Source organism: Eubalaena glacialis, chromosome 5 (assembly GCF_028564815.1).
Source record: "Eubalaena glacialis isolate mEubGla1 chromosome 5, mEubGla1.1.hap2.+ XY, whole genome shotgun sequence".
NCBI classification, from domain to species: domain Eukaryota; kingdom Metazoa; phylum Chordata; class Mammalia; order Artiodactyla; family Balaenidae; genus Eubalaena; species Eubalaena glacialis.
In genome coordinates, this window is record NC_083720.1 from 152,794,919 (window position 1) to 152,817,433 (window position 22,515).

Genomic DNA, 22,515 nt, shown 5'->3' on the forward strand with positions numbered 1-22,515 from the left:
AGAAAATGAAAACTGTGATGAGTAATCTTGTATCTACAGGAGTAACCTTGACTAGAAAACTAGACCTGCAGCTGCTGAGTCAAAAGGCACAGACACCGTGACTCTGATAAATATTGTCGCGGTGGTTAGTTAGTACCTTATGTGCTCACCACCTTCCCACGGCCTTGCAAGGAGAGTCTATTTATTTAACCAATGTTTAACAATTTCAGGACGAAGGCTGTTCTAGGTGCTTAGGATACTTCAGGAAACAACAACAAAGATCCCTACCCTCATGGAACTTGTATTCTGCTGGGACAGTACACACAATAAACAATAAATATAACAGATTAGTAAATTATAAATCCATGCTCTGGGGAATAAGCTACCGTAGGGTAAGGAAAATAGGGGTGGGGTGTTATAATTTTAAACATATGGTGGACAAGTCTCGCTGAGAAGAGCAGATGTGAACAAAGGAAGTGAGTAGACAGTGGCTCCCGAGGGATGAGGTTTCTCGGCCAAGGGAAGGGCGATGCGTGCGGAGGCCACAGGCCAGGCAGCTGGGCAGGGAGGCCAGGGGTGCAGCTGAAGCGAGGGCTGAGGGGTACTCCTTCCCTGAGGCTGTCTATCACACTTTGGGGTTTTTGCCAATCTGCTCGATGAAAACTGTACTTCAGTGTACTTTTTTTGGCTGCGTTGGGTCTTCTTTGCTGCGCCTGGGCTTTCGCTAGTTGCGGTGTGCGGGCTTCTCATTGCGGTGGCTTCTCTTGTTGCGGAGCACGGGCTCTAGGTGTGCGGGCTTCAGTAGTTGTGGCTCGCGGGCTCAGCAGTTGTGGCACATGGGCTTAGTTGCTCCGTGGCATGTGGGATCTTCCTGGACCAGGGCTTGAACCCGTGTCCCCTGCATTGGCAGGCGGATTCTTAACCACTGCGCCACCAGGGAAGCCCTCTCAGTGTACTTTTATTTTTCTTCTTTATTGTAAAAGCATCTTTTTTCTTATGTTCATGAGGCCTGCCTATTTCTTTTTCTGTGAAATCAGTTCATAACTTTTAGCCAATTTTCTATAAATCATGAGACTTTTTCTTATCTAGAAGCACTTTATACAAATTAGCATTTTGAAGCCATGAGCTGTGACAACCTTTTCCCCAGTTTGCTGCTTCTGTTTGAACTTTATTGTGATTTCGCCATGCTTTAAGTTGTTTTATTTTATAGAGGCAAGTTTATCAAATTTATTAGTCAGGATACAGGCTCAGCTACTATGAAAACAAAGCAAAAAGCCTGACACAGCAGTGGCCGAACAATGGAGGAGCCCATTTCTCTCACACGTGTAGTGACAGCCTGGTGTCGGGAAGCCAGGCTCTCTCCCTGTGTGGCTCGCTTACCCCGGCCCGTGGCCTCCATCTCAGACTCTAAGGGGCAGCCCCCAACCCACACCTGTCCACATTCTAACCACTAGAAAGAGGCACACAGCCTACCCCATCTCTTCTACGAGGACAGCCTAGAAGCTGCAGCCCAGCAAACCACATGTGGGTTGCAAGGCAGTCTTCCGCAACCTCTGCCAAACCTTTTTACTCTTTTTTTCCTTTTGGCACATGGATTGCAGACGTTTCCAAAGACCACCAAGTTCTATTTAAAATTCTGAATAATTAAGTTATTTAACACACTAATCAATATCACCTAATCACTTTCATTGCTATCTGCTTCCAGAGCAAATCAGCAGCAAGTCACTGTTTCCTCCCAAGCCCATTCTTTACCAATTTCAAAACTGCTTAGTCCTCAATAGCAAAGCCTCAAGACAACATGAAGGAAAATATTGTCAAATAGACTTTAGTTCCAATGAAACCATCAAAGTAAAATGATTTCCCAAATGAAAATGCAAAGTACTTCAAAAAATAATTTATACCCCTTTCTCTCTAGTGTTTAGTCATGAGCTTTTGCAATCAACAGTCATTCACCTAGGACTTCCCTGGTGGCGCAGTGGTTAAGAATCCACCTGCCAATGCAGGGGACACGGGTTCGAGCCCTAGTCCGGGAAGATCCCACATGCCACGGAGCAACTAAGCCCGTGCGCCACAACTACTGAAGCCCACGCGCCTAGAGCCCGTGCTCCGCAACAAGAGAAGCCACCGCAATGAGAAGCCCGTGCACCGCAACGAAGGGTAGCCCCCGCTCGCCGTAACTAGAGGAAGCCCACGCACAGAAACAAAGACCCAAGGCAGCCAAAAATAAATAAATAAATTTAAAACAAGCATTCACCTAGCTTAGGGGAAAAAACGCACTTGTCTTCCTTAACATATAAGGTGACAGCATTATTATTAATTCTGATTTCTGTCCAGTAAAAATGTGTTCTGTCAGATGCAAAAATAGTTTAATTTTTTTTTAACAAGTAATAAAACACTGAAATAAAAAGAAGAAAAAAGGAATTATCTTGTAAACTTTTAATCTGCTCTTGCACTTACCATATTCCCTTTATCACCAAAAGATTGGTCGAGGGAAATGAAATCTAGTAGGAAATCAAGGTTGATCACCACTAACTAGGCATGTGAGCAGAGCGCTACACAGGCTCAGTAAACACAAATAATGACCATCCCGTAGTTGTTACCATGGTAAGAAGCACAATAAATGTCACCACGGTCCAGATGAACTGTGACGCAGAGAACGTAACAAACATTCCCTGGCTTTTTAGTTATTCCACATCTGTCCTTTCTGAAAGTAAAATTACTATGGACAAAATTAACACAATGTTTGTAAACTCAGCTTTCCTGGAGCTGATCATAAAACACGCGTGAAGCAAAAGGCAACCCATGTCCAAAATGGATAAAACACTTGTGACAGCAAACATTCTGGCCCGCTGAATACCCACCAATTACCCTACACTTAGGGCTGACTCTTCGTATCAGGAAAGCCTTGGCAAAGATTTAAGGAAGTGAAGAGAAGAAACTGGTCCCCAATCTCTGTCACTTATTATAATTTCATTTGCCTGTTTCTCTCCCTTTTCCAAAAAATTCAAATCCTAACTCGCAAGAGCTGTGTTTGCTGGTGGAGGCATCTGCAGAGAATGACCATTTGAACGCTGACTGGATCTGGTGAGCATTTACTACCTGCCATGCCAAATAAGACAGTCATGATGTCTTTATTAGTGAGTTGTCTCTTTTAAAGATTCATGTCTTACAAAAGCAAACTAATTAGAACTAAGAATACAAAAACAATGAGTCTCATTTTAAAGATGCTCTGGAAACAGCTGTAAGCTAGAGAAACACACCCCCTCACCTTTCACACCCACACCCCACAGGACTCAGGTTTGGTTTCTGTTCTGAAAATTCCTCGTTGTGAGATGCCACCATGAAATCTGTTTTACTCAGTCTTAATCAGCCAGAAAAGTCTCCTGACCTCATTTGAAACCACTGTGCTACCCTGTCCCCCTCTCATGTATAATTATGCGTCAGGCAGGCAGTGTTTCAGCACCAGGCACGACCCTTCCCTTCAAGGTCTGCAAATACGCCCCTTCTCACAGGGCACCTGTCACCTGTGGGGCTCTATAGGTGCCAAGCGATGACTGTCTGTTCTTTAAAAGAAAAGATGAAAAAAGAAATTAGCTAGTAATAACAGCATCAAACTTGTCTACACTTAGAGGGGAAGCAAAATGAATCCGAGATCTTGCTTGCAGACACACTGGCAATGAAGCTGGCTAACAGAAGACTGATTAGTATAATAATAATTATTATTATTCGTAATGTTCCCAGGCTCTACCCATCCCACCAACACCCCAGTACCTGATCAAGGGTGGGAGACCCATCACGATGCCGTCTAAACAAACATCCCAGGTGATTCTTATGCATGGGGGCTTGTCAAGTTGAAAAACCATGAGAAAAACTGCCTAGAAATCAAGCCCCAACTGGAACAAATGGCAGGGAAAAAAAAACAAAACAAAACTATAACTCTGTCAACTGTCGATACAACTAGTTTCATTCGCTAATGTCATTTTAATTTTTCTCAAATAGTTGTTTTATGTTTTAAAACTATGAGCTAAGGAGTTCCATCAAGGGTTGTTGACATGGTAAAAGCTGAATCTTGGAGTAACTCTAACTGACCATTTCCAAGTAACTTTAGTCTTATATCACCAGTAACAGGGAGAGGAGAGAAGCCTAAAGGTTAAAGAGGTACCTCTAGCAAATTAGTCCCTCTTCACAACGTCACTCTGATTTAATGACACACCTTGCAGAGCAGGGACAGAAAACACTGCTTCTCTTCCTCTTTCCCTCCCTCACAGCCCACCCTGAAAGGGTCAGCCTACACCTGTACTCTCTGCTCCGAACCCCAGCAGACCCTGGGCTTCAGACTGCGCCCTGCTCAGCCGTCCTCCACCTTTTCCTCCACCTGTGCCTCGAGGCCTTCGAACAAACCTGCTGTTCCCACTCCTAAAGGGAACCTTCTGCCTAGGAAACTCATCCCTCGCCCTCTGAATTCCAGGTTAACGACCACTTCCCTCTGAAAAACGTTCTCGTATCTTCCAAATAAAGTGGGTCCCTCCCCCCTGGGTTCCCAGACGCTCTGGACTTGCTCACTCGAAGCACGGCGCCATCATCATCTACCTCGGAAGCCTTCTCCCATCAGCTCTTAAACCGCTCTAGCTACTCACTACCCCCAGCAGACACACTGGATACGGCTCGACTGGCACTCAGACATTTTATTCACCAGTGCGTTAACAGCTGAATAGACACCAACTCAGATTTGGTGCTAAAACGACTGAAAGTCCAAGACGCGAGTTTCGGCGCACCAGGGGCCGGAGAAACGCAGCGAGGCTGCAAGAACGCCCTCAGCAGTACCCCGGCGGCGCACTAGGGGGCAGCGTCTCCCCGCGGAAGGGCTGCGGGCGCGCCGCGCGTCCCGTTCACGGAGCCGGAGCCGGGGGACAATGAATGCGAGGGGCCAAGGCCAAGCTGACAAGGCGGCTGAAAGGATAATAAGCTAACACACCCCAAGAACACACGTCAGGTCAGCAGAGGCGGCTATGAGAGGGCAAGAAAGCAACTTGGGAAAAAGCTACTTTATTCAGTTGTTAATACAACGTGAAAACTCAAGTGGAGCCCAGTCGGCCAAAAGGCTGCGGGGGGGGGGGGGGGGGAAGGGCCGGGGGAGGGGCGGGGACGGGGGGGAGGGGAGGGGGGGGAGGGGAGGGGAGGGGGAGGGGGGCGCTGGGCAAGGGCACCCGTGTCCGAGCGGACGCGGGGCTCACACCCACCTCCTGCCGGCCACAGACCGACACCTGACCCCCGTCTCTGCGTGTGTGTTTGCAGGGGCGCGGGTGAGTCAACCAACAGAAGCTGAAGGAATGGTGCCCACGCAAAACAACAAACAGCCCGGGACCAGAAGTCAGTGCCCAAGGAGGGCGTCGCGGGTACGGGAAGGGGCAGCACAGCGCCGGCACGGGCACAAGGGCCTGGGGCGGAGGGCACCCTGCGGCGCTGCACGCGGGCGACACCTACGGCGGCAGCAGGGCCCGGAGACGCACGAGGCGGCAATACGCGCGGAAACGTCCAGAAACGGTGGAGAGGACGCCCGCTCAGGGAGAGGTGGGCGCACGCAGCCGCGTGGGCCGCCACGCATCAGGGCTCGGGGCGGTTTAGAAAGGGAGGCTGCATTCTATGATAGGTACGACCCAGATGCCACGCCACGTCCAAACAACAAAGCCGGCGGCACCTGGGAGAGATGGGAACGGGATTCTTACCACCCGGGCCTACTGGCTCCACATCTTGAGCTAAGAAACCAGATGGGCAATAAAACGAGGACCATCCAAAGTTCCACGAGGTTAAGTGGAGACCTCTCGCAAGGAGCCCAGAGGGACAGCCACCCGGGGCCACGGCTAGGAAAGCACCCGTCTCTTTCCCTGTATCTGCTGTCCCAGCAACGTCATCCAACGGAAGGATAAAGCCAGAAAGCACAAAGTCCTCCTAAATTTCTCCCTCTGCACATCCCCCCATCCCATTCTGCGGGCTCCGCCCCGAAGCCTCTGCTGAAGTTCGCGGCCTCGCTCTTGGCCCCCTACCCTGTTACTAGACCCCTCTGACCGGCACAGACTTGTTCTCTCAAATGTACAGTTATGCCGATAACCAAAGCAGGAATCATTTTACCTGTTGACAATAAATTACCCTCTACCCCTTTCCTGGGAATCCAGCAGTTGATTCAGTAGGCCGTGGCGAGCCCCTTGGGACAGAAGCCTGTCCAGCCCTCTTCCCACCCTCACGGCTACTGCAATGGATCCGAGCCGGATTTCCTATGAACAAAGTGTTCCAGGGCTTAAAACAGAAGTTCTAACAATGGCCACCTTCCAAGATGCAGATGGCTTTTCAGATACACAATAACTGTACTCTTTTTCACAAATACATTACATCACTTCTGCTATTGGATTTATCAAAAAGTTTAATCTTTTTTTTTCTTGCCCCTCTGATGGGGCTCTAAGCTTTAAGCTCAAAGACAGAACATGTCTTATGTATTTTTGTACGGCCAACGGCACAAAGTAAGCTCACAAGAAAAGTTAATGCAACATGGCCAGTGTGGGCCCTGACAACACCAGGTCACGGTCAAAAGAAAGGTGAAGTGCACACACCAGCGGGATGTACTCAGGCATAAAGTGTAGAACGTATGATAGAGTTCTACGGAGAGTTAAAATGTACATTTCTGACGTACGGAATAGCAATACTGTACTATAAAATTATACGCTTCATAATATTTAATCACAAATTCCCACACTTACGAAAACAACACATTTTAAAAGTAGAGGGTAACTTTTTGTTCCATTTCCTGAAAGTTCTAAATTGTAAGGAAGTTACTTCACTTTTATCACTGAAAACTCTGAAGGAAAAAAGCATCATTTTAACATTTTTTCAGAAAATTCTTAGCCTCCTCTCAATAAATTATAGGGGCTTAGACCAACAAACAGGATAAATCAGTAACATCAATAAAAACTCTGAAAACTGATGGAAATACTGAGGCTATTTCAGCTTTATTTTGAAAATATTTTATTTTGAATATATTAAAGTATTTTGAAAATATTGTTTTGAAAAAAATTAATATTTTGAACATATGGGGGATAAGTGGACATAATTTTTTTACCTGTGATGATTCACTTAACAAGCAGAGGGAACAATATAAAGAACAATACTAAAGAATTAGTAAAGCCAAAGATCCTACAGACTCACTGTGCAGTCATTCTTAAATTTATAAAATCCATTTTAAAAATGAAATGAGGGAGTGATGTCTTGGGAGTCATGAAGTTACTCAATAAACTTATTTTTGAATGAAAGAAAAAAAGTCACTGCAGATTACATACTTATGGCAATCCATCAGTCAATGATTCAGCTAGACTGAGGGCAGAGGGCTACACCCAAGGGCTCGACAATTTCTCAAATTTAAGAGAGCAGCCAAAATTAACTCTTCTGAAAACTACCAATGGGTCATGAAATTAATTCACAAATCTGCCTCTTTCAGTTACACACTGCAGTTTCATTTGCACAGCAAACCTGTCCCTCTTCTACAGAAAACTGGCACCCGAACTGCTGAACAGAACTCAGACATCCAGAGACCGACCAAACTCACGCCAAATCCGCCCACCAACTGCCAAGGTCCCGGGTGATGGGAAAGGCACGGCCAGCTCACAAGCACCATGACCCGCAATGACCAGAAAACACAGGGAGAGAGCTACATGTTACTGTGAACACCTATAGTTAAGAGGAGTTCAGAGGTTTTTATTCACTAAGTAGTTTCACAGAGAATTGATACAAAGAACCGAACACCTAACCTGCAGTCGGCTGTTTTACCCAGAAGTTAGGCCATAAAGAAGGTCTTTTCCTGCTGATCTAGCAAAGGAATATATCCCTTGAAATAAGTGCAAAAAATAACAACAGAGAACAGACAAGATGCAAATGTCTGTGCTGGGCATGGCACACGTAAATCTGAACTAAACACAGTCCCTGCCCTGATGGAGTTTACAGACTAAATACATTTGTTAATGTTTTTATTTTACTACTCTTTGACTCACCACAAAAATAAAACATTTTCATTCAAAGACTAACAGTAAATATAAAAATATCATTATTGGCAAGAAAGCTTAAAGTATCGCCACATGTACATAAAACAATCAAGTCTATTTGTGGGTATGCGTGTATCCATGCGTGCCTATTTGAATTGTCATACTTACATAGAGCACACGTGTACATCACAACACGCCAAGCTCAGGGCTGAGCATCTTTATCCTACAAGTCTGTGCAAAGGCTAAATCTTTAGAGGTGTCATGCCTTCAAGTCAACGAAAACCTCAGGTTTCACCTTTTCCTTATACACACACACAAGCACAGTAAACTTATGGAAACGTGGACACTCCAAATAGTGGTTACATATTGCTGGGGAAGAAAGGAAGGCAGATTTGAAGTACTTTGTCTCCTGAGGGAAAATAAACAAAAAAAGCAAAGCAACCTAGGTAGTAGGTAGTGCTTTTGTAAAAATTTTTTTAAAAGACTACGATATAGGGCTTCCCTTGTGGCGCAGTGGTTAAGAATCTGCCTGCCAATGCAGGGGACACGGGTTCGAGCCCTGGTCTGGGAAGATCCCGGAGCAACTAAGCCCACGCGCCACAACTACTGAGCCCGCGAGCCACAACGACTGAGCCTGCGTGCCACAACTACTGAGCCCAGGCGCCTAGAGCCCGTGCTCCGCAACAAGAGAAGCCACCGCAATGAGAAGCCCACGCACCGCAACGAAGAGTAGCCCTCACTTGCTGCAACTGGAAAAAGCCCGCGCGCAGCAACAAAGACCCAACTCAGCCAAAAATAAATAAATTAAAGAAATAAATTAAAAATAATAAAAATTTTAAAAATTTAAAAAATTAAAAAGACTACGATGTAAAAATAAATAAAAGCTTGGCCACATCCGAAAGGAGAAAGCAGTACAATAACTGGATATGGGCCAGAGCCCAGGAGAACTTCCTAAGGACGGAGACATGGCAACTCACCCTGGGTGGGAAACAGGGCAGGACCCAGGGGGGACACGGAGCGGACAGGGCGAGGCGGCACGTGGGGGAGCTGCCGTGGAAACGGGAAACCCAGCCGCGGCCTGAAGAGACCGGCAGGCGCAGGCAGAGGGGCAGCTGGGCCTGAGGTTCGGAGGTTACAGATTTCAATGAAAACGCCTGAAAAGACTCCACTAGCCTCAATGCAGCTTCTTCTGAGAAAGGAACAATTTCCGCTCCTGCAATAAGGGGAGACAAACCCCTTAACAAAGTAAAGTGCTCTGAAAACTCTTCTGGAAACCAAAGCATTCAGTCCGACCCGTGCGTGGGAATCAGGTCCGCGGTTCAGCGATACCCGTGTTTATAGCGGCTATGTGTGCACGCTTAAAAAAATATATATTTTAATGGTTGCATTTCTGATCCAAAGGTTTTTAGCACTTTACATGTAACTATGTCTTAAACTGAAATGGTGAGGATGGCTGGCCATTAAAGTAAAGAGAACGGACACACTTGTTTATCTCCTTTCTTAAATTCTCTAAAATAAGTCCCTCAGGTGAAATGATATTATCTCACTTAGTATTTCCAAGCTAGCAAAATACCGAGCATCTAACAGATAACAAATGAAAGAAAGGCAGAAATTACCTGATGTTCCTGTCCAATGTGTACAGCTCAACTAATCGTACCTAATTAAATGGGCAAGTCTACACTTTAAAAATTCCACTTTATCAGAACCACAACTCTCTCCTGCATCACAATATAATTTAAAAGGGCATACTGTTTGCCATACTTAAAACTGTTAAACATACTTACAACTGTTAAAACAGTAACACCAGGGGAATTAGAACACTGCTGTCATAATTCCTTCCTAAAGAAAGTTTAAAGCAGCTAAAACATTGGGAGGACAAAATGTAAATTACCAAAACAGTGACCGGAGTGAGAACGCCGCCCGCGGCTGACATTTCCGAGCACCGACCACGTGCGCCCTGCTCTCCTTCCTTCACACGGAGCCCTGCATCTCAGCCTCACGCCAGCTGGAGACACCAAACCCTGCCATCACTGTCCCAACTTTACAGGTAAGAAAACGGAGGCACAGAGGTGGATCAAAAGAGTCCTATATTTACCTGGTGAAATTATGAGAGTCATAGACTGGGACGTCACCAGCACGCAAACATAATAAGGAAAATGAATACTCATCTCTTGGTCATAAAACAAAATTCTGAAAGTCTTTGATATTCCAACTGCACTGTTGTTCTCCAGGCTCAAGCACAGACAAGTCATTCCCAAGAGGTAATGACAACAGGTCCCAAAAAAGAGGGGTGGTATTATTAAGTTATCGCAGATTTATATACACCCCCAATACAAGTGTTCTTTAATTTTCAAAACCGCGCTTACACCAACTGCTCAGAGCAGAGACAAAGTCTGTTCAAGGATCACAGAGGAAAATCTTCCCACTACCCTTCAACACAAGCTTGGCCAAATACTAGGAATCTGACTGAGGGTATCTACACTTAGTCTCTGAATTTTTGGTCGTGGGAAATCATAATCTACCAAATACCCATAGATTCTTCATTGCTTACTAACGCTGCCACCTCATTCTAATTAGTCCAAAACAAACAATTACTACAGTCAACTCTTGCTGCAAACTCCTAAATGCATTCAATTTCGGATTATCCAAGTCATGGCTTCGCATGATCAGCAGGGCTCATATTCACTGCCTAAACTGACTTTAAAAAGAAACAGCAGATCTATTTAAAACACTGCAAACTACCTTCCATTTAAATGAATAATAAATAATAATTGTCAGGAAGCCGGCACAATGTGGGCAGAAGTGCTGGCGGGTTTCAGGGGCTGCCATCACCCCTTGGGGAGGCCAGCCCAGGGAGAGATGCAGTCCTCGCGCCTGCATGCACACAGCATCATTTTCTACAGAGGCGTGAAGAAGGCTGGGAAATGCTGCTGTGTGGGGGGCAGCTAGGGCCGCAGAGTCACCAGGTCTGGGCGCAAGTCCAGATCCCGAGCTGAGCAGTGTGACACAAGCCTCAGCACCCTCACACGTAAAACGGGGGTGATGGAAGATCTACCCGCAAGACGGCTGCAAGGAGGGATTAAATCAATGCACACAGAGCTCGGATTCGAGTGTGTGCGACGGACGAAGGGCTTGTTACACGTTTGCTATTGCCTCATCATCGACACGGCCCAAACCATGTCTCAGAGGGAAGGGACAAAGTAACAGAAAGCTGACGCTGACTGCCACTGCACTGCTACAACACACGTCAATAATACTCATCAGAGATTGCCAACCCTGACAGGTGTACACCCATTAAACGGATAGCTTTTAATTGCTCCCGAAAGAGAACAAATAGTCTTAAGTTAGTTACATAATGATTCCTTCGAGGATAAATATGTTAAGGGCATTTGCCCCTGGTGTGAGTTTTCTCATTACCAATTATGTCTGGGTTATTTACTACTCTTCTCCATTGCATGTATGTTCTCTGAAGCCCTGGATGGATATTGACAGCCAAGAACCATCCTGCATCAGATCCACCCATATCTTCTGAAATCCATCCGTGACGGCCCCTTTCCTCTGTCTGCCCAAGTTCAAGCACTGTCACCTCACATGACTGCAATTCTCTAACAGATTTCCCTGCCCGTCCACTCAATCTAATCCACCCTTTGTGTTTTCAGGCAGACACGGATATTATCTCTGAGGGGATGTGTGGGGCTGGGAGGCATCTGGTCACATCATTTTGCTGCTTGAAAACTGGCCGCCTACCTACAGACTAAAAGAGACTTAAGAAAGATAAACAACCAACAAACAACCTGTACCAAAACAAATTTGAGACAAAGAAATTTGATTATTTTCATGATATGAAAGAATTATTTTTTAAGGTTTGATGATATTATTGTGGTTAAGTTTTTTTTTTAAGTCTATCTTTTAAAGATAAAAACACATATCAAAACAATGATGGCTGAACTGATATGTCTGGATTTACTTCAAAATAATCCACTGGAGGTGGAGTAAGAGATGAAACATCATTGCTTATCAGTCGACAACGTGGCATGGTGAGTCCACGGGGGCCCATTTTACTACTGTCGCTAATACTGTGAACATCTGTAATTTTCCAGAATAAAATGTAATTGAGGAGGAAAAGCACTCATTTCCAGTCGCCTAAAGAATCGAGGAGGACTTTTTCAACAACACATTCACACGCAAGCGTGACTGTGGCCTGCCCCTTCTCCTGACTCCACACACCCCAGGCCATGCGCACTAAACTGGCCGCACTGTTCAACACGGGACGCCAGGCCCCTCCCCCTCTGTCCCTGTACACACAGTGCCTCCTGCCAAGAAAGTCCCGCGAGACCACCAGACACGCTAGGAGACCCAGGGCAAAGGGCCCCTTCTCCGAGACCCTCCTCTGCGCCCCCTTCTGTACAAACCTATAGTCTCAGCTACTCTGGTGGGTTAGTTTTTATTGTTGCTGCTTTCCTTTTTTCTATTTCTACCTCCTTCAAAAGATTATAGCCTCCCTAAGGGCAGAAGCTGTATTTTATTTATTTCAATAAAGATTCCCTATAATATGCATGGAAAGTAGTAATTACTTAGTAAGTGCCTTGAAAAACAGGAAGGAAAGTCAACAGAACAACCGTCATTCACAGCAAACATTAACAAAACAATATGTCTAGTAAATCAGAGCTTACGTATCCCTAACACACCAATATTTATCTACTGAATGTTTACCACATTGCTTAAAAAATTAGTTGCCATTTTTTCAAGGAGTACGTTACAGATCTTAAAAGGAACATCAATATGATTTAAAGAAGAAACTTTCCTTTGGAAAGACTCTACACTACTTCTCATTTCATAAAAGTCAAAATACTCTGTAATGTGAAATACTATCTCTAACCACAAGTGAGAAACATATAGATGCTGATGTGAACTTATCAGCAAAGGACTGAAATAGTTGAAATGCTTCACATTTCTAAATTATGCAATAAAAGTTAATGCAAAATTAAGGCAGTGCTGACTTGGCAAGGTGCCCCTAGTACTTCTTTGATACTTTAAGGACATCATCTAGCTGCTGCATTACACATTGTGCAAAGACAGAGGAAACACCTACTAGTATAAAACTTCATTGGCTTCATGTCTTTCATATCTCACAGTTTCACACATTAACCTGTAAAACAAAAAATAAAGACACGAGTTCACCGTTTGTCATGAAAAAACATACTAATAGTTTAAAAACGTAAATGAGACATTATGTAGAAAATTAACATTACTTTTATGAATTGTCACAATCATTTATTGGCCTCAAGATAAATATTTGTGGTGCCTAGGTTAACAAAATAAAATGAAATCTAGTAAAGAGATGCTAGAAAAGAAACATTTTGTTAGATGTCAGCTTCACCAGGTTTATTTCATAGGGAACAAAATTGTATGTGTTTTATACTTTGTAAATGACATGCGGACCAATTAATGTTCTCCAAGGTAAACAGAAAATGAGAAAGAACCTGAAAATCAGAAAGGAAAACTTATTAACTTAAAAAGTGAGAACATAATTCACAGTTTAACGTTAATGTTACTTAACAGTATGGAATTTCAGACAAAAGTAGGCTTTTATTAAGGTGCGTATTTTTATGACTAAGGACTAAATGAACGCTTTACAACTTAAAGATTTATGTACTTCAAATGATTCATCCCTGAGGAAAATAAACTATGAAAATTATGGAAAACATGAATAAATGTTTAAATATTCAAAATTACCTCAAAATTACCATGTAAAATTGCCCAAAAGTTACAGAAATGCAAAAGAGAAAAGGACTACTTCTTCTTAAGAAGGAACTGGGAAACAGAAAAGGCTGGCTGTAAAAGTGACTGTTTCAACAGCAGTGCCATTTTGGTCAGTGGGGCTACCAGCCCCGTCTGTGAAACATGGGGATCAACACACATCCATCTTTCCGCTGTTGGCACGCTCTTGATTTTTCACTTGAAAACGACCCTCCCGGGTTCTCTTTTGCCTTGATCGTCCCACGACCAGCACCCTGCTTCAGAGGCCCCCTCAGCCTCTCAATCCCTTACCCAAAACTTTCACGTAACTCCAGAAGGTAGCATCGAACCTTGAATACACATCGTTAAACATAGTTTTAATAGACTGCATCATACCAATTCTTCCTAGGAAAGGATGAGGGACACAAGTAATGGGTCTAAAAATACCAGGTCTTTAAATTATGTAACCGGCTCTGCCCTGTTTCCTGTTACACCCTTTTCACTGGATCTCGGTCCTTCTACGGTGGACCCTGTACTCCTGCGGGCTCACCCCTCCCATCATCCGTTTCTCCCTCTCTCCTAAATCGCTTCCTCAATACACAAACACACCTTATGGGGAAAGGAGACGTGCTTGACCCCATATCCCCCTCCAGCTACTATCCACATTCCGCTTTTCCCGCAACAGAAATTCTCCTTTTAGAGTTGTCTACGTGAATACACTGTCTCCTTTCTCTCGCCCTCCTCCCTCTCCTCCATCACTGGGTCCCTGAAACTCAGAAAAAAGGGGGGCTGGGGGGAGCTGCTGGAGGCCTAGTGGGTAGGACTCCGCGCTTCCACTGACAGGGCCCGGGTTCAATCCCTGGTTGGGGAACTGAGATCCCACAAGCTGTGCGGCCAAAAAACAAAAACAACTCTGAAAGTTGTCAGCTTCCTCTGTGTTATCTAAATCTTTTCTGACCTTGTATTAATGCCACTTCTCAGCAACACGTGATGACTCCCTTTTCCTTACAGCATTTTCTGCTCTAAGTCTCCTGGTTTTCCTCTTACTCATCATTTTTTCAGTCTCCTTTGGACCCTCTGCCACTCCCACTCCTCTACCTGACTCGAAATGCATCACTTCCAGGGGCTGTCAGCCCTCTTCTCCTCTGCACCATGTAACCTCATCCAGTCTGTGATTTTTAACGTAATCCGTAAGCTGACGGCTCCAAAGCCATGCCCCACACCTAACCTCTCACCGTGACACCACTAACCTAGCGCCATGAGAAAATCAAGATAAAATCATCTACAGGACAGTGTTCTAAATAAATGGAAACAGTACCAAAATGCTTTTTTTTTCTTTAAACATTGTTAAGGAATGTTTTATCAGAAGCATACTGATCTTGCCTGAATTCCTAAAGAATATACTAGCCAGATTTTAGTTGTTCCTTAATGTCTAAAACCGCCTGTATAATAATAATTACGCTCATCCATAATGCTAAAGAATATACATGTATACAAACTCACATACACATAACCATATATGTTATACTATATATGCAGTATGTATATATATATATACACACACACACTCTCACATACATATAACCATATATATGTTATTCCATATATAGTATGTGTGTATATATATACACACATGTATACACACACACATACATATAACCATATATATGTTATACTGTATGTATGTAGTGTGTATATATATGACTCACACTCACAACCATATATATGTTATACTATATATATGTAGTATGTATATATGTATACACACACACATAACCATATATATGTTATACTATATAACCATGTATATATGTTATACTATATATATGTAGTGTGTATGTATATGTATACATATACCATATATATATAGTGTGTATGTATATGTATACACATAACCATATGTGTTATACTATATAACCATATATATGTTATACTATATATATGTAGTATGTATATATGTACACACACATAATCATATGTTATACTATATGACCATATATATGTTATACTATATATATGTAGTGTATATATGTACACACACATATAACCATATATATATATGTTATACTATATATATGTAGTGTGTATATATGTACACACACATAACCATATATATGTTATACTATATATATGTAGTATGTATGTATATGTATACACACACACAACCATGTATATATGCTATACTATATATATGTAGTGTGTATATATAGGTACACACACACATAACCATATATATGTTATACTATATATATGTAGTGTATATATGTACACACACACATATAACCATATATATATATGTTACACTATATATATGTAGTATGTATGTATATGTATACACACACACATAACCATATATATATATATATACACACTATATATATGTCATGTGTATATATATGTATGTATACACACACATAGTTCAGCAGGCTCTTGCTTCCAGCACTGCATGGCCCCAGTTACTCCGCTCGTTACACATCCTTGGCCGCCACTCCCACGGAGCTTCCTCCTCCCCTCTGGCACATATGCTGCCTCTGATCCACCTGGGTGAAGGCAGTAAACCTTAGAAAAATAATGCTGTGTGGAAACGACGTACAGCACGTCAGTGAGGACCTGAAAACCTCTGCGTTGCACAGAGTGTGTGATCTTACAGCAACACAGCCAATTAACTGCACGTCACCAGCCGCTGCGGATCAACGCACGGCTTGCAGACGGACAGCCCCACGGCGCACAAAGTGAGGCTCCCACAGAGGAAAGCCTCCCCTCCGTCCTAGGAGACCAGTGTCCCACTGCCCAGCACTGAACAAACAGACCTGGAAAACCTTGATTAAGAGCTTTTTTTGTTTTTTTGCTAAAATTGGAAAACTGTATTATGTGGAAGTCTTAACTCTTCTCTATTAATCCCAGGGGTAAAATTTTATTTATAAAATTCAAAGGAAATAACTTATCTAAATAAGACCTACTTTTCCCAGAAAGGGTAGTTGTTACAAAGCAGTTTATCCAAGTCATTGAGTTTATCTGTACCTCTTTTCTTGCTATTATTCATTTTGCTATCCTGATCTTGTTCTAAAAAAGGACTTAAGTTAGTTGCAGCTGATGTCTTGCATAAATACGAGAAACAAACAACTTTTTGACACAAGCAGAACAAGATACACATCTTAAAGGTGACTCCTTGTAAGTTCATGCCAACAAAGCTGAATAGTCTCCAAAATAGACTTTTTAAGGTGTAAGTATGCTAAACTCTACTGTTGAAGTTATCAGTTATTTCTAACCAAAATTTACTTTTGAAACAGCAGAAAATGGTTAGTGGGTGTATGGGGCTTTATTGTATTACTTCTACTTTTGTAATCTTGAAAATTTTCATAAGATGTATTAAAAATTTCCTTTCTCTATTGCACCAAATTACTATTACCTAAGTAATTTTATAACTACATATACTATAGACACACATTATATAATCGATATATCTGAATATTATCGAAATATTATCCATGTGTAGTCTTATATGCATATGGCAATGTGACATTTATATTTTCATATTAATTAATTCATTTGCATTTGCAGGTTAACTGCATTCAATTAAACAGACAATTGGCGCTATAATTTTTTCCTAGGATAGCTGTCATCAAAAAACATAAAACGAAAGTTACATACTTTAGAAATTATCCTTGCTTTAATTTGAGCCATCTTACAAATTCCCAATGGTTTTGCCCTTTCTAATAAAACTTTAAATCATTTTCATTACAAATTTAATTTGAGAAGTATTCAATCCTCTTGACACTTTTTTCAATTAACAACTAAATATGAAATTGACATGCTCACAAATTAACTAGTTTTTAAAGAGTAAAGGGGAAATACACAGAAAAAGTATTCCTTTCATAATTAAAAACTGCTGGTATCAAAAGTAGCTGGAGCTGGAGACAACAAAACTTTCCCATAACGTCCTAGTTGGTGTTTATATGTAATCCATCTTCCTAAGGTCCTTTATTTTCTATACCAGTTAATCACTGGATTATACAAGATGTTTCTGATCTTTTAATGTAAGCCCAGATAACCATAAATAAGGTTGCTGTATCACTGTACAAGAGAAGTGGTAAGATTTTTATATGAATGGACTATATAAACAACAACTGTGGTATAAACTGAATTTCCCCGAAAAGGGCAGTCAACTTAATGCAATAAATATGCTATATATAAAGACCTAAAACATACTAAAACAGTGAACTGAATCATTTTTGGAATAGCTAAACACATTCTGGTTTCTTATGTAGCGGAGTACTAGGAAGGAGATTTTTATTTGCCAGGATGGCAAATAATGCTCCTTTGGTGTGTTCACCAAGTGGTGTTTATTGCTTCAGGTGGGGAGGGCAGGTAGAGGGACAGGAGGCAGAGAGGTGACCACTATGGCAGAAATGTCAGAAATTATCATATGGACGTAAAACTTACAAGGCCAGATGAGGCCGAGTTTTCACAAGTAAGTTATCTTTAATCCTACTTCTAAACAATAATAAATAATCACATAAAACCCAAGCATCCTATTATTATTCATATTAAAATGACTTACCTAAGTTGATGCTCCCTCAGGTTGGATAAGGCTTCCATACCATGTAAATAGGAATACACTATTTCCAGATCCTGTTTGAAAAAAAGGACAGAAATTATTAAACGTGTCGGGAAAAGAGGCTTCTAAAATAAGTCATTATATTTACAGACCAAATTTAAAATAGCTTTTTTTTTAAATACAAGTTTTTTAGACATCAAAAATCACATTATTAAGAGAAATGCTGGACTGCACAAATGTCATGCATCACAACTGCCTCTGGGATACATAGAAAGGCCATTAAAATATAAACTAAATTGGCTCAAATTTACAAAAATAAATTCCTCATAAGTTGTTATCACCTATTTCCCAGCTTTTACATCAAAATATCAAATGTAAAGTTTTAATTTTAAAGTATATTTACCAATTCCATCATTAAATGATCTTCTTAGTCAATATAACATTAATGCATGTTATTTCATGCCTACACTTAAAAATGAGCATGAATTCAATTGTTTTCTATTCTTACCAAATGACATTTCTTATATGCAGAAATATTTAAATTGAAATATTCTCTTTTAGAAAAACAGACATGCCTTGCTTTTCCAGACCATATTACAATACATAGAAAAAAGATTCATAGTTATTCATGAACATTTAGAACAGGTAAAAATTCAAAATCCTGTTTATATTCATTTATATGACAAGCCAGCAAGTAATTAGTATTTTTTTTTAATTGAGGTATAGTTGATGTACAATATTATATAAGTTTTGGGTGTACAGAAGTTAGTATTTTAAGACTCCAATGAGGGGACATCCCTGGTGGCGCAGTGGTTAAGAATCCGGCTGCCAATGCAGGGGACACGGGTTCAAGCCCTGGTCTGGGAAGATCCCACATGCCGCGGAGCAGCTAAGCCCGTGTGCCACAACTACTGAGCCTGTGCTCTAGAGCCCAAGAGCCACAACTACTGAGCCTGCGTGCCACAACTACTGAAGCCCGTGCACCTAGAGCCTGTGCTCCGCAATAAGAGAAGCCACCGCAGTGAGAAGCCCGCGCACCGCAACGAAGAGTAGCCCCCGCTCGCCGCAACTAGAGAAAGTCCACGCGCAGCAACGAAGACCCAACACAGCCAAAAATTTAAATAAACTTAAAAAAAAAAAGACTCCAGTGAATATCTAGCAGTTTCTGATCTCAAGAATACAAATCTACATTTACTCCTCCCCCAAATCTTAGCCAAAATGTAAAACAAATGTATTTTAAGAAATTTGTAAAATTACCCTCTTTCTTTTAAAATAATAGCTCTCCTGAGCTATAATTCACACATCATTTTCTTTTCTTTGTTTTCTTGCAGGGGGCCACAGCAGCACTGTGCACATGACCCAATCCAGGTGGTGGGCACGACCCTCCCCGGCCCTTGGCTCCACCCGGGCTGCCCCCTCCTCCTAGAGATGAGCCACTGTGAGTGGGCCCAGGGCTGCCGGACTCGCTAGAACTCAAGATTTATCACTTGTGAATAATTCCGTGGTTTGTGTTTGTCAATCACCACCATAATTCCTGAACATTTTTACCACCCAAAAGACAAACCCACACCCTTTAGCATTCACTTCCCATCCTCCCTTCCCCCAGCTCCTGGCAACTGTTAATCTGCTCTGTGTCTATGGATTTGCCTATTCTGGACATTTCGTGTAAATGGAATCTCACAACGGAAATACACGACCTTTTGTGACTGCCTTCCTTCTCTTGGCCTAATAGCTTCAGGGTTCACCTAGGCTGCAGCAGGTAACAATACTTTCCTTTGTATCACCAAATAGTACTCCATTATAGAGAGATGCCACAGTTTGTTTATCCACTCATCAACTGACGGACATTTGGGTTCTTCCTACTTTATGGCCGGTATGAATAATGCTGTCGTGAATTCTCATGCATACGTTTTTGTTTGCACACCCGTCTTCAGTTCTCATGGGTATATATATATATACCTGCGAGTAGAACGGCTCATTCATATGGTAACTCTGTGTTTAGCTTTTCAAGGAACTGCCAAATTGTTTACCTAAGTGGCTACATCATTTATAATCCTATTGGCAAGGTCTAAGGACTCTAATTTCTCCACATACGTCCCTGTCAACACTAACGTCTGTCCTTTTTATTTTAGCCTTCCCAGGTGTGTTTGAAGGTGTTGATTTGCATTTCACTAATGACCAAGGGTGCTGACCATTTTTCATGTGCTTATTGGCCATTCGTACATCTTTGGGTAAATACCTATTCAATTCTTTGTTCACTTTTTTTCCCCCCAGGGGTTATTTATTCTTTCTTTTTTTAACATCTTTATTGGAGTATAATTGCTTTACAATGGTGTGTTAGTTTCTGCTGTATAACAAAGTGAATCAGCTACATGTATACATATATCCCCATATCCCTTCCCTCTTGCGTCTCCCTCCCACCCTCCCTATCCCACCCCTCTAGGTGGTCACAAAGCACCGAGCTGATCTCCCTGTGCTATGCGGCTGCTTCCCACTAGCTATCTATTTTACATTTGGTAGTGTATATATGTCCATGCCACTCTCTCACTTCGTCCCAGCTTACCCTTCCCCCTCCCCGTGTCCTCAAGTCCATTCTCTACGTCTACATCTTTATTCCTGTCCTGCCCCTAGGTTCTTCAGAACCTTTTTTTTTTTTTTTAGATTCCATATATATGTGTTAGCATAGGGTATTTGTTTTTCTCTTTCTGACTTACCGCACTCTGTATGACAGACTCTAGATCCATCCACCTCACTACAAATAACTCAATTTCGTTTCTTTTTATGGCTGAGTAATATTCCATTGTATATATGTACCACATCTTCTTTATCCATTCATCCATCGACGGACACTTAGGTTGCTTCCATGACCTGGCTATTGTAAATAGTGCTGCAATGAACACTGTGGTACATGTCCCTTTTTGAATTATGGTTTTCTCAGGGTATACGTCCAGTAGTGGGATTGCTGGGCCATATGGTAGTCCTATTTTTAGTTTTTTAAGGAACCTCCATACTGTTCTCCATAGTGGCTGTATCAATTTACATTCCCACCAATAGTGCAAGAGGGTTCCCTTTTCTCCACACTCTCTCCAGCAGTTATTGTTTGTAGACTTTTGAATGATGGCCATTCTGACCGGTGTGAGGTGATACCTCACTGTAGTTTTGATTTGCATTTCTCTAATGATTAGTGATGTTGAGCATTTTTTCATGTGTCTGTTGGCCATCTGTATATCTTCCTTGGAGAAACGTATGTTTAGGTCTTCTGCCCATTTTTGGATTGGGTTGTTTGTTTTTTTGATATTGAGCTGCATGAGCTGCTTGTATATTTTAGAGATTAATCCTTTGTCAGTTGCTGTTCACTTTTTAATTGGGTTATGTGTCTTTATTATTGCATTTTAAGAATTCTTTATGTATTCTGGATAGAAGACCCTTATCAGGTACACTATCAGTAAATATTTTCTCCCTTTCCATGGCCAGTCATTTCACTTTCTTGGATGGTGCCGTTTGAAGCACAAAGTTTTTAATTTTGATGAAGTCCAGTTTACCTATTTTTTCTTTTGTTGCGTATGCTTTTAGAGTCACATTTAAGAAACCATGATCTAATCCAAGGTCACAACAATTCATTAATATATTTGCTTCTAAGAGCTTCTTCTTCCACAGCTTTAGCTCTTACGTTTAAGTCTACAATCCATTTTTAATTACTTTCACATTCAATAACGTAAGGGTCCAAAGTCCATTCTTTTGCATGCAGATATCCAGTTGTCCCATCACCCTTTGTAAAAAATACTATTGTTTCCCCAGTGAATTGTACTGGTGCCCTTGCTGAAAATCAATTGACCGTAAATGTCAGTGTTCATTTCTGGACTCAGATCTATTCCATTGGTCTGTATGTCCATCCTCATTCCACCACCACCACTGTCTCATTTATGCAGCTTTGGAGCAAGTGTGAAATCAGAAACTGTGAGTGTTCCAACCTTATTCTACTTTTCTGGGTGCCTTGTGTTCACATTTGAATTTTACAATCAGCTTGTACATCTCTGCAGAAAAGCCAGCTGGGGTTTTAATAAGGATTGCACTGAATCTGACGATCAATTCAGGTAGTATAGCCATCATCACAGTATTAAGTCTCCCAATCTATGACATGGGATGTTTTTCCATTGAATTAGGTGTTCCTTAATTTCTTTCAACTATGTTCTCTACTTCTCAGTGTACAAA

At 41.9% G+C, this 22,515-nt stretch overlaps 1 protein-coding gene across 4 annotated transcripts in view; it reads right to left on the minus strand.

The window, feature by feature from the left end:
* RAPGEF2 (Rap guanine nucleotide exchange factor 2) overlaps positions 1–22,515 on the minus strand; it is a 248,568-nt gene that overhangs the window by 150,592 nt on the left and 75,461 nt on the right. For all 4 annotated transcript variants that reach the window (XM_061192649.1, XM_061192646.1, XM_061192647.1 and 1 more), the window contains exons 2-3: positions 18,307–18,377; positions 13,099–13,155 (exon numbers count right to left, since the gene is read on the minus strand). In XM_061192649.1, coding sequence (XP_061048632.1) covers positions 13,099–13,155; positions 18,307–18,377 — 128 coding nt within the window. The remainder of the gene's footprint in view (positions 1–13,098; positions 13,156–18,306; positions 18,378–22,515) is intronic.